The following is a 12,262-nucleotide window of genomic DNA, read 5'->3' on the forward strand; positions in this document are numbered from 1 at the left end:
ATGAAGTCAACTGCTCATACACAGTACTTTACAAATCTTTGGATCATGAATTTATTATTATTATTATTATTATTATTATTATTATTATTATTATTATTATTATTATTATTCCCTTGCAGAGATCTATCAACAAAAAGCTAGCAAAGGGGTTCTTGGGGAGATGGTTCAGTGAGTAAAATGCCTGCTACTAAACATGAAGAACAGAACTCATGTAAAGTTGGGTATGGGAGCGTCCATCTGTGTAAGTCAAACGCCCAAATGATGAGTTAGGAGGTGGGAATGACAGAATTCCCAGAAGCATGTGGGCCAACCAGTCTGCAGCTAACATCATAAAACTCTATCTTAAACATGGTAGAAGGTAAGGACTAACATCTGAGGCTGTCCTCTGATCCTCATATGTACATTATAGCATATGTATGCCTTTCTTTTCATACTTGCTGTCATACACATTCACCATATGTACACATAGAAGGTTTTTCGTTTTTTTTAAATGCCAACAAGGGGTTGGAGAGATGGCTCATTGGTCAATGACATAGCATATTCTTCCAGAGGACCTAGGTTCACTTCCCAGCACCTATATCAAAGTTTATATAGTCTCTAATGTGAGTCCCAGGGAATCTGAAAACCTCTTCAGGTCACTGTGTATACCACATGCATGTGGAGCACTGACATACATTCAGGCAAATATTCATGTACATAAAATAAAAATAAAATCTTAAAAAGAACAACAAAATATTTAATAAAAATTATATATTTAAAAAAAAGAAGCCAGGCGTTGGTGGCGCACGCCTTTAATCCCAGCACTCGGGAGGCAGAGGCAGGCAGATCTCTGTGAGTTCGAGATCAGCTGGTCTACAAGAGCTAGTTCCAGGACAGCCTCCAAAGCCACAGAGAAACACTTGTCTTGAAAAACCAAAAAAAAAAAAAAAAAAAAAAAAAAAAACAAAACAAAAAAAAAACCCAAAAACAAAAAAAATTATATATATATATATAATATATATATATATATATATATATATATATTAAGGACTATTAACAAACAGTGCTTTAGAACAGGGTCTGAGAAACACAGATTTACATTAGTAGCCAAAAAAATTATTTTAAAAAGTTTAATTTACCCAGTATTAATTCAAACTCAAGAGAATAAAATTCAGAAAGTAAACTAAAACCCTAAAGAGTTCATTCAAAAGCATTTGAACAGGGAAAAATAAAAATGCAATAAAGCACATATTAATAGATATTACATGTAGAAAGGCAGTTTCCCAATTACTAATATTGGGAGGAAAAAAGGTCAGCATTAACTGCTGTAGAAATAAAATTCATAGCTGAGCCATGTGGTGTATGTGAAAAGAGGATCATGAATTCAAGGCAAGCAAAAGCTACACAGGAAGACTCCTTCCTTCCTATTTACTCAAGAGAGAAGAAGTGAAATTAATAATTCAGAAGAGTAAAAATAACTATGAATGATATTTTATTCTACTGATTTTCAAGAGATCTGAAATAAAATCTTCATAGCATAGACACTGCTATGGCAACTCCACAGTGCCATGAACTTAGTTTTTGGTTAAAAAAAAAAAAAAAAAAAAAAAAAAACCAAAAAACTACATTGAAGAAATAAAACAAACAGACAGACAAACAGAAATACTTTTTACCACTCTGTATAATGGTTTGTGATCTGGAGAATCTACCGTGGAGAGCAGTCATGTGTAGTGGGGTTTTCCCATCTTTACTCTGAAATAATGGAACAACAACAACAAAATGGTGAATTACTATGTTGTACCAGATTATGCATTCCTCATTTGTATTTCAGATATCTTCTTACATAAATTTTATAAATATTAGTCAAGAATCAAGTCTTCCAGAGGTAAGTTAGCTTTCTAAAGTATAAACTGGCTTTTTATTTTTTAGCACGTATATCAAATCAAAAACACACAAAATTCCCCATGCTTACTATTTATACAAATTCTGCATGACATTGTAAAGCCTAATCTTAACACTCCTATTCTACAGGTAGGAAAATTAAAAGATAGGATATTTAATGTTTCAACCAAGGACACCATAATCTCAGGTGGTACCATCAGGATGTGCTTCCCAAGTCTAACATTCAAACTCTTACCTTGCACCAATGCTTTCATTTTATGAAACCCAGAATCCTCCCATCTGTAGTCACTATAAATCATTTAAAAATACCATTGTCTTCATTTGTTTATAGTTACTTGTTATCAATATTGTTAGCGATTTTCTTGAATTGTTTGATAATCAGACTGGCTAGCTGTGCATTTCTATAGAATTTCAGAAGAAATTCCAAATGTGAAAAACAATGTCTGACTGATAGGATATTATTTTTTCTAGCTAAATGATATATTTTTATCTTTAAAATCTTGAGGTGAGTTAAACTATACAGAGGAAAGAAACTGCCTGGATCTCCTAATCCTTCAGCACTATTCAGTATGCCTTCTGTACATGTACTATAACAAATGCTCCAAGTTTGTATTAATCCTGTGAAACTTTTCGTGCTATATGGACATAAATAGTTATCGAGGTCTTTGATTCTATAATTTGCAGCCTTGCTTTAGGACAGAGTTATACTATGTCACCTAAAATTCACTACATATCCTAGAATGGTTTTGAACTTGTGATCCTCCCATTTCAGCCTCCCAAGTGCTAGATTATAGGGATGCATTACCATGCCCAGCTTGTTCCTTGAATTTTATGATTTTTTTTTTGAAGCATAAACCATCTAGTAACCCCGAGGATTTTCTAATACTCTGGAGATATTGGAAGAAAGAATGAGAAAGCAAGTATGCATGCATGCAGACTCCAGAACCACACCAGTATCACTCAATGAATCTCAGCTCAGACAATTGAGACAAGAATTTGGACAAGCTGTCTAGCTTTTTTGAGCCTTTACTTCCTCAACTGAAAGAAAAATGATAATATTATTATCTAGACCTTATAGGTCTGTTGCAAGCTCTAAATACAACAATCGTTGTAAACCACTTACATAGCATACTTGTTTTATTCCTCCTCTAGCTAGGAGGGGGGGAAAACACAAAGATATTTAACAAAAGCATTCTAGTTTCGTGTTTTCAAAAATGTTCACTAAGTGGCAAATTCAACTCAGTGTTAATAATTTACATCCGTTTTCTTTGTAGACAAAAAGCAAAGCAAATAAAAATGTATAATGAAAACAGAATTCATAATACAGTGAAATTTGAAAGATATGATTAACATTGAAAGATAACAGTTAACATTTAAGATTTTAAAACATATTTTAGGTATAATTTTGAAATAGTCCATATGCCTGTCATTTAATCCTCACAACGCTATGAGATAGATAGCATTATTTTAGGCCAGTGAGATGGCCTACTTGGAAAAAGAACTTGCTGCCTAGTCGGATGACTTAGGTTTGATCTCTGGACACACATGGTAGAAGGAGAGAATCCAATCTTGCAAGTTGTTCTCTAACCTTCGCATTCATGCACACACACATACATAAGTGTATAAATGTAATAAAATGTATATAAAATATACTATTATTTCTGTTTTATAAGTGATGAAACATACAGCCTGAGATTAAAGAATCTCACTAAGAAAAATTATAAAAACCAGACAATAATTATGTTTTAAAGCCCATTTATTTAATTCTACTGCTCTTGTAAAATCAAATGTTTAGAAAGTGAATTATTATAAATTCAATTTTCAATTTTTATATTTATAAGTTAGAGCCAGGAATAACAACATAGAGAGAAAGGTAGGAAGAATAGCGGTAGCAGGAAAAGAGTAAATGATCAGTAAAATGGTTTTCCTAACAGGCCAAATGTTAAGGACTTGACTCCTTAGTCAATAAATACTGACTTGACAAATAAAAGGCATTGAGAATTAATATTATTGTTGGTTGAAAACCTAGCACTATCAACAATCTTTGTACAATTTTCAGAGTAAGGTGCAACTTCAGATAAGACAAAAGAAAACACAAGAAACATATGTCAATGGTTTAGTAACTAATATAATTCAGACAACTGAATTTAAGGGGCTACTATATATCATTGGGCGAATTTTATGATATTTAGTGTAGGCTTCAAATCTGCTTAATCATTAAATTGTACCCTTTGCCAACAAAAAAATCGCCATTTAATATATAAAATACTGAGTTTTATAGATTATTTGGGATATAGGTCCTGGGGTATACAGTAATACCCTGTCTGAATTAAAAACAAAACATACACGAACATTTTATAAGTAAAACCTCTTAGAGAACAGATTCTCAATTTAAATTTCAAAGGAAAAGAAACAGAACTAATCATAAGTACTAGAGACAACTACAAAGACACTTATATGAACCAAAGGACTATTATCAAGTTGCATGAAATATCCATGTCTAAATGTAAGAGTATAAATTGATATTTTCAAAACCCAATCTTTATCCTTTAAATGTGGCCACACATAACTGAGATGTTTATAATAGCTAATGGTATAAATAAGCCTTCAATATTTCCATGAACCATATTAAGTGATACAAATTAATTTTAGGTATTTTACCATACACACACATCACAGAGACTTTAAAAAAACTAGATTTACACTGAGAAACCTTGTCTCTGAAAAACCAACAAAACTAGATTTGATCTTTGCCTCTGAGGTTCATTAAGATAAACTAAAAGATTTTATCTTTAGGGGGAAAAGCAGTTTCTACAAAACAAATTTTCTTATTTTTCTGGGCTGGGTTAAGAATTCAAGTTAAGCCGGGCGTTGGTGGCACCCGCCCTTAATCCCAGCACTCGGGAGGTAGAAGCAGTCGGATCTCTATGAGTTCAAGGCCAGCCTGGTCTCCAAAGCAAGTGCCAGGACAGGCTCCAAAGCTACACAGAGAAACCATGTCTCCGGAAAGAAAAAAAAAAGAATTCAAGTTAAAATGACCAACTCATATGATGGTGAATGCCTTTAAACTCAGCACTCCCAAGACAGAGGCAGGAGTGTCTGAAGAGTTCAGGCCAGTGTAGTCTACACAGCCAGTTCTAGGCCAGCCAGGGGATACTCTGAGACCTTGTCTCAAACAAAACACTGAAAACTGTCATCAATACATTTTAGTTAAACTATTAAAAAATGTTACTAAGTGACTTGAGGATTGAAAAGCATACATATATAAATGCAAACATACATATATACATGTATGTTTTGTTTTTAATTCAGACAGGGTATTACTGTATATCCTAGGGTGGCCTCAAAATCACCACCTTGGCTCCTAAGTGTTAGGATTACAGTGTGTGCCATTATGCTTACCCTTAAATGTATATATTTGTACATGTTTGTGTGTGCAAATGAATGTGAATGTGCATGCACCTGGAGGCCAAACAACAACACCAGGTTGTTATTCAAGAGCCACCCACTTAGTTTTTTTAAGAGAGGGTTTACAATTGGCCTAGAGCCCTCAGGCCTGCTAGGCAAGTCACTTTATTGAGTATTTCTATAATCCTAAAAGTACATTTTTAAAAAAAGATGGTTTAGGGGCTAGAGAGATGGCTCAGCATTTAAGAGCACCCCTTTGGTGACTCACAATTGTGATTCCAATTCCAGGAGATCTAACTCCTGCTTCTGAACTCCATGGACACCAGGCATATATATAAGCAAAATATCCATACAAATAAAACAATAATTTAAAATTTAAAAGAACTCTAAAAAGACAATTTAGCCCAAAGCATAACAGAGGCTCTTGATACTTTTCGGTCTTCCTTAAGAATGAAGTAAATAAATTTGTTCCTCAGTTGAGAGAGAAAACAATGAACTAACTCCTGCTAGACTCAATGCTACTTCACTTTCCTTATGTAGGATAGTGTTCTCAAGTTAGACAAGGCAGTGCTCTTCTACATCCATGTTCAAAAGGAGCTGAAATTCTCTGTAAACATTTTTTGTAAGCTTATATATTTCTACTAATCCTACAGGATTCAAATTTGATTTGAACACAAGATGGAGTTTGTCAAGTACTGTAAATGATAAACTGATGAATGAATACAGGAGCAAAAGGTGAAAATTCCTTTTAACAATGTAAAATGATTATTTACTATGAAATAATAACTCTTGAAATCTTAGTTATCTCTGTTTCTCATAGAATTACATAGTGAAAATAAATTTATTTTGACTCCTGAATTTTAACATATTTCTAAAATGCTTACTCCTGAAAGCACTTATGAACAAAAAGCCAAGTGACTATTCTTTATGTATAAAAGACAATGTTTCTATTCTAACACTATGAAAAATTTTACAACAAAAATTTCAGAAAAAAAGAACAATTTCAAAATAGTATTGTAGCATGACTATCCATATACATATCTGGATTCTACCACCAACATTTTACTCCATTTTTTTTATCACATTATCGATACAATTATTTGATGCTTTAGAGTTAGTCACAGGTATCATCGCTATGTGACAATCAGGGTATATCATTCATAATTGAATACCTACTGTTTCCCTTATAACACAAAGTTACACATAACAAACTGCTCTGGTCTTAAGAGCCCTGGTGGGTTTCCACAGACGATTATCTACATTATGCAAAACCTGCCAAGTACTAAACAGCACCATTACCTTGTAAGTTCTCCTCATGCCCCTTGCCCAAGGTGATCCTTCCTTCCCATGGGCAACAAGTGATCTGTTATTTTCCCTCTGACTATAAAAATAAATTCTGGAACTCTACATCAGCAGAATTCCATCTGTTCTAGAATCTTGCAGAGATGGAAAATGTATTAAATTCCTTCTCTGATTCAGCATAATATGTTAAGAGATTTATTTAGCCATGTTCTTTGGCAGTAGGTGGAGATGGTGGCAGTAGAGACAGGGTCTCACTGTGTAGTTCTGCTGGCTTCAACTCAAGAGATCTGCCTGCCTCTGCCTCCAGAGAACTGAATTAAAGGCATGTGCCACCATGCCTGGCCTGATCCACGTTCTTAAGTTCACCAGTAGGTCATTTTAATTCTGAGTGGTCTGTGTTATGAATATTATTTTAGACAGTTAACTAAGTACTGACAGCATGGATTTTGTTCCATACCTTCATATTGACGTCAGCCCCATTGCCAACCAGGAGTTCTAAACACAGTGCTCCATGTGTGGATGCAGCAGCAAAGTGCAAAGGAGTGAATCCTTTTTCATTCTTCTGATTAACATTAGCACCACAGTCTATGAGCTCATTCACAACAACATCTTGTCCATTATAACAGGCCACATGAAGAGGTGTGTTTCCATAGGCATTTGGTTCATTCATCTATCGGGAAAAAAATGTGAATGTTAAATAATTCTTCTAGTACTACTATAAGCTATTTTAAAGTTTTAGTTATAGAAAAAGGAATAAATACAAAGATGAAGTTTATAATGTTAAGGTTCTTTTATAATAATAAATATAAAAATAAGCAATTTAATGTTAAATGGGTTATATACATTTAGAGAATGTGCTTCATAATACAATGTTAAATTCCTCCACATAACTTTAAGAAAATAAAAAAATTAATTTTCAAAAGTCTTTGAGCTAAGGGAGAATTTATTATAAATGGTAAGCAGAAACGAGGATGTCTCCCTTCATCAATTTCAGAGATCTTTTAAGGCCATTATGATAACTGGTTAAAAAAGAGCAACAGGAATTGTTGAGCATAATGAAACTTTTAGCCATCTTGTATTTTTCAGGATCCCACTCAACAATATGTCTGGGTGTTTTGCAACTTCTAATTCCCACATTTTCACTGTCTTCCTTCTTTGTTTTTCGGTATAGTGTTTCTCACAGTCCTCAAACAATTAATGCAGCTCTATAGTCCTGTCATGTCTTGTCTAACTAGAATCACATACTTTCTGACAGCTTTTACGACTAACTTCATTGTCTCCCTCTCTTTGCACTCTTCTCTTCTTGTTCACTGTTTTGAAAAACCACTAAGTTTGATCCACATGTCTCCACAATAAGAGTAAATAACACTAGGGCAGGGATGATGGCATATACCTGTGACTCAAGCACTTGAAAGCTGAGACTAGAAGATTTCAAATCTGAAGTCAGCTTGGGCTATACAATGAGACTGTTCCCAAAACCAAAAGAATAAATATAATAAAAGAGGGAGTAAAGGGCGTTTATCTAAAGAATGGCATATAAAAACTACATGTATTCTCATTCAGGGATCAAATACATACTGAGAGAACAGTATTCCTTTCTAATCAGAAAGAATGGTATTACTATATAGTGTTTATAGTACCCATATGTATATTTGGTTAATAAGTACTTTGTCTTCTTCCGTTGCTTTTGTCAGTATCCCACAATGTGATCTGCTATAGTCATTTAAATACATTTAGAAAACTGACAATAACACAACTACCTGGTCAACATGTTTCTGATCTGCTGGTTCCTAGAGAACTGGAAGAAACAAAGCTACAGAATCTGAAATGTGATGAAAAGGAAAAACTTTGGGCACATCACTCATCTTTGAATGGGGTTTAACTCTATATATTTTTACTAATTACCTATTGTATTGGCTAGTTTTATGTCAACTTGACACATCTGTGTCATCTAAAAGGAAAGAACCTCAACTGAGAAAATCTCTTCATAAGAGCAAACAAATCTATAGGGCATTTTCTTATTTAATGATTGATATGGAGGGCCCAGCCCATTGTGGGTGATGGTCCTGGGTGCTATAGAAAGAGTTGAGCAAACTATAAGGGGCAAGCCAGTAAGCAGCACTCCTGCATGGCTTATGAATCAACTCCTGCTTCCATATTCCAGCCCTGGTGAACAGTATGTGGAAGCATAAGCCATATAAACCCTTTCTTCCCCAAGTTGCTTTGGTCATGGTGTTTCATCACAGTCAATAGTAACCCTAACTAAGACACATATATTAATCATATCAGGATACTAGCTAATTAAACAGGAAAGATTTGGTAAAAAGACAAAGATATTGCTATCTTTCAAACCCAAATTCTGACAATATAGTAAAAACAGAACAATAATTTATACTGTTCAATCTATATACCTACATCAACTCCAAGATCTAGAAGGTACTTGACTACACTGATCATTCCACTAGAGGCTGCTGCATGAAGAGGTGTGTAAGACTTCTTATCCTTGCATGTCACTTCAGCTCCATGAGACACAAGTAATTTTACTACTTCAATGTGACCTGAAAACACATTTATAAAACAAACAGACCCAAACAGATCAGTTCATAGAAATTATTAAATAGGTCCTGAATTCCTTTTTAAGAAATGTAAACATCACATTAAGTTTATAATGCATGATGAGTAATACATATAATATACAATGCATAATTCATGACATAGTAGGAAGCAAGACACCAGATGACAGAACCTTCATCTTGGACTTCCAAAGCTCCAAAATTTGAAGGAAAAGAAATTCTTTTCAGGATAAATTACCCAGTATTACGTATTCGGTTACAGCAACACAAGGTAGATCAAGAATGTACTGCCAACTCCAAAACACAGAATACCTTTTTAATCCATAATCAAGTGTATCCAGAACATACAAACCATGCTGGGCCCAGACCAAGATCTACACACGTAACTATTTTAGAAGTTCAACTTCAAGCAAGCCACAAAATTATTCTGGCCTTCATTTCATGAAAATAACTGTTAAGTCAAACCTAATTCCTTCAAAGTGAAAGGCTTACTATACTCCACTGACTGTGCAAACCTTTTAAACATAAAATGTGTTGTTTTAAATCACGTACACTGTTTTAAACTGTCCCAATGAATAAGTTATGATAGAAAATTCAGAAAAGTCTTCAAAACTTAAGGATATAAAATTCCACATAGTGTGATAGACTTTAGAAAGAAAACAGAACTCCTTTTGGCTATTTTACCTTTAACACAAGAAAAACTTTCCTTATATAAGAGGCATATATTTTTAGTAGTAAATACTACATTTTCAAGTTTTGGTCATCATAATAGGGTATGTGACCAAAATGGTACCCTTAGGTGTGGAAGTGTAGAAAAATGGCAAATCTCTGGGGCTTTCTGGTCAGTCAGTGTACTATGCCCGAAGGTCCCAGTCAGAAGCCCTGACTCACAAAATAAGGCAGATAGTTCCTGAGGAATGATAATGGAAGTTGACCTGACACACATGTACATGTACGAATACATGAATACATGAACACACACACACACACACACACACACACACACACACACACACACACACACACACACACACACACACAGAGCTTAGCTCATAATAATATGCTTAGGTTTTTGGGTTTTTTTTTTTTTTTTTTGCAGTGATGGAGACTGAACCCAAGGCCTTGTGTATGCAAGACACTGTATCACTTCAGCTACACTTCCAGTTTAGTAAGATGCTTCTCAATGCATCTTCACAATTTATACTTTAATAACCCAATAAAAAGAAGAATGGATATGCAAATGAGCTTTTAGTAAACAGCCATCTTAAGGAAAATATCCCAGGCCACCATCTGAGCTGTCTCTTATTTTATTCAGTTTTTATAAACTGGATCCAGTGTACTGTTGTAGTAAACCTCTTCAACTTGTTCTGCTTAGGCAACAATCTCAGATATTGCATAATTTATTGTTATCTTTTTAAAAAATTACATAAATGCCAAAAAACCAAAATCATTATTTCCCCTAAAAGTAAATTTAAAAAATACATACCCATATACGCTGCCCAATGGATGGCACGTCTATCTTTCTTGTCAAAAGCATTAATATTGGCACCTCTAGACAGTAGCAGTTTGACCATCTGGAATAAAAATAAGTAGTTGCATGGAGATTCAAGTTTATAAATATGCCTTGTGATTATTTAACTTGCTCTCTCTGGCACTGAATTGTTGCAGTTGTAGAAAGGAACTAAAATATTGAAAGACATTTAATAATGATAACACATGAGGGAGTTCACTGTGTTACTGAAGTCAGGCTGTGGCCTCTTTCAAGATACGACTTTGCAACTCAGTATTTTAAGAATATATAAGTACAAACCTTCAAAGTCTAAAGTTGGAATACTTAGAAATTGTATTTCTATTTATATCCTAAAGTGTTATCAGAAAGTAAAGAACTGTCTCATACTTATAATGTCTGAAACTTAATTTTAACCCTTACGATAGATCCACTATGTTTAAATTATTACAAAGTCTATTTTCAAATTTTATATTTCAAATTCAATTACTTACAAAGTCAATTATCTCATATTTATAACTGTTTCTCCATTTTGTGATCTATACTACAGTTGATACAAGGATTCAGAGCATTACAATGAAAAGAACAATAGGCCACTAGGTTTCCAGCAACAAAATCTTGGGAATGCCATTCTAAAACTTTGTAGTTTTGTGTCTGAACACTGAAGGACTAGGATCTAGATACACTGGGGTACAACTTGTTTCCGTTGCTTAGAAGAGGCTGTGGTAGGAGGATAGCCTAGAGTTCAGGAGTTTGGAACACAGTAACATTTTATCTTAAATTAAGAAAGTGAAGTGAAGAGAGTAGGAACAACAATACAAAAAAGAAAGAAGGAAGAAAGGCAGCCATATCCAGGAGTGGGAACTGGAAAAGGTTCTTCTAGCTCTGGTTCAACTAGGCTTGCCAATGCTTCATTAATGATAACCCAATATTTTGTGTATGTGCTAGTGTATTGTGTATGTGGAGACCATCAGAGGTTAATATTGGGTGTTTTCCTCCATCATACTCCACCTTATTTTTATTATTTTGTTTTGCTTTTTGTTTTTTTGTTTTGTTTTGTTTGAGACAGGGTTTCTCTGTGTACTCCTGGCTATCCTCAAACTCAGAGATCTGCTTGTCTCTGCTTCCTTGAGTGATGGGATTAAAGGCATATGGCACAGTTGCACAGCAATTCAACCTTATTTTTTGAGACAGGGTCTCTTACGTGGGTTTATCAATTTGGGCAGGCAGGCTAACCAACAAGTTGCAGAGATCTGGCTGGGATTACAGTTGTGCACCACCACACTTAGTCCTTTCTATGGGTGCTGGGGTCCTCATGCTTGCACAGAAAGTGCTTTATGGACTAACTCATCTCCCCAACCTGTGGTGACTAATTTTCTCTTTAAGATTTATTTATCATGTATACAGTGTTGTGCTAGCATGTATGCCTGCAAGCCTGAAGAGGGCAACAGATTTCATTATAGGTAGTTATGAGCCACCATGTGGTTACTGGAATTGAACTCAGGACCTCTAGAAGAGCTGTTGGTACTCTTAACCTCTGAGCCATCTCTCCAAACCTACTAATTTTCTTATTGATAAACTATAAGCATGG

At 34.5% G+C, this 12,262-nt stretch overlaps 1 protein-coding gene across 5 annotated transcripts in view; it reads right to left on the reverse strand.

Annotated features, from left to right (window-relative positions):
* Positions 1-12,262, reverse strand: part of Ankrd28 (ankyrin repeat domain 28) — a 137,729-nt gene that overhangs the window by 31,597 nt on the left and 93,870 nt on the right. For all 5 annotated transcript variants that reach the window (XM_035453269.1, XM_027389510.2, XM_027389511.2 and 2 more), the window contains 4 exons: positions 10,651-10,738; positions 9,007-9,149; positions 7,049-7,261; positions 1,653-1,731 (listed from right to left, as the gene is read on the reverse strand). In XM_035453269.1, the coding sequence (XP_035309160.1) occupies positions 1,653-1,731; positions 7,049-7,261; positions 9,007-9,149; positions 10,651-10,738 (523 nt within the window). The remainder of the gene's footprint in view (positions 1-1,652; positions 1,732-7,048; positions 7,262-9,006; positions 9,150-10,650; positions 10,739-12,262) is intronic.

Source organism: Cricetulus griseus (assembly GCF_003668045.3).
Source record: "Cricetulus griseus strain 17A/GY chromosome 1 unlocalized genomic scaffold, alternate assembly CriGri-PICRH-1.0 chr1_1, whole genome shotgun sequence".
NCBI lineage: Eukaryota > Metazoa > Chordata > Mammalia > Rodentia > Cricetidae > Cricetulus > Cricetulus griseus.